This window comes from Eurypyga helias, unplaced genomic scaffold, assembly GCF_000690775.1.
Source record: "Eurypyga helias isolate BGI_N326 unplaced genomic scaffold, ASM69077v1 scaffold9061, whole genome shotgun sequence".
Classification (NCBI taxonomy): Eukaryota; Metazoa; Chordata; class Aves; order Eurypygiformes; family Eurypygidae; genus Eurypyga; species Eurypyga helias.
Genome location: NW_010230150.1, coordinates 2,809 through 3,860, shown reverse-complemented (window position 1 = coordinate 3,860; position 1,052 = coordinate 2,809). Strand labels below are relative to the sequence as shown.

The 1,052-nt window shown below is 62.5% G+C and overlaps 1 protein-coding gene across 1 annotated transcript in view; it reads right to left on the bottom strand.

Annotated features, from left to right (window-relative positions):
• The window catches only part of LOC104516337 (huntingtin-interacting protein 1-related protein-like), a gene marked incomplete at its 5' end in the record, with an annotated part of 9,148 nt that overhangs the window by 5,332 nt on the left and 2,764 nt on the right, over positions 1 to 1,052 (bottom strand). The window contains 3 exon segments of the mRNA XM_010160639.1: positions 310 to 417; positions 715 to 801; positions 1,013 to 1,052. The exon segment at positions 1,013 to 1,052 is cut by the window's right edge and continues 40 nt beyond it. Coding sequence (XP_010158941.1) covers positions 310 to 417; positions 715 to 801; positions 1,013 to 1,052 — 235 coding nt within the window.

Here is a 1,052-nt window from a genome sequence, read left to right as displayed (position 1 = left end):
ATCCCAGACCCGCCACCCCCCTCTTCCCTCCTGCCCTCCGCCCCAGAGATGATCCCGAGCATCCGCGGCATCCGGCTAATTTTTTGGAGGAGCATAAATCGGTTTCCAGGAGCAAAGCAACGTTCCTGGCCCAGGAAGGGGCACTGGAGAGAGGGGAATGTCAGGAAGGGGAGCACAAGGAGCTGAGGGGACCATGCTGCCCCAGGGAAGATCTACCTCATATCCAGACCCCAACAGAGCAGGCTTTGGCACGGCGACCGCAAAAACAAGTCCCACAAGCAAAACCCCCCCCCAACACCGGGCACTCACGGTCAGCATGGTCAGTGGGAGCCAGGTGGGACGTGGCGCTGCCGTTCACGATGGTGTCGGCCATCAGGTGCGCAAAGAGGGCCAGAGCCCCCACCAGCCCCGCGGCATCTGCGGCAAAAGGATGCGGTCAGGCACCGACAGCCCAGGGCCCCCACCCGCCAGGTCCTGGGGGCTGCGACCCACCCTCGAAGGCACCCGAGGAGCACTACAAGAGCTCGTGGAGGTCCGTATCTCCAGCTCGCAGGTTGCTCCTCGAATGGGAACCAACCCAACCCCGTCCGCCGTGCCCCTCCCTGCCCAGCGCGCTGCCTGCTTGCCAACGGCCCCGCAGCAGCCGGGGGCTGACGGATGGATGAAAACACAAGCAAGACGCAAGCCGTGGCGCCGGCACCAAGCCCCAGGTACCTGCCATGGAGGCCACGTACTGCGCGTGCCCGTTCTCCAGGGCATCCGTGGACTCCAGCGCTGCCTGCGCCCGGCTGAGCAGGTAATCTGTAACGAATTCGGCTTCGTTAGCGCAGAGCGGCACTAAAATCTGGGTCATTAAAGCAAAACAGTGCTGAGATCGGAACTAAAAATTTACCCTCGGGGAAGCAAGACCCCAACCTCCCTGGGTATGATGTTTGGTGGGAGAAGATCCCTTGGGGTAGCTGAGATTCAGCGTTCCGTGTTTCAGAGGGAGAAGGGGCTGAGCAGGACGTACCTGGGGAGCTGGTGCAGCGGACGTGCAACGGGTCGTCCAG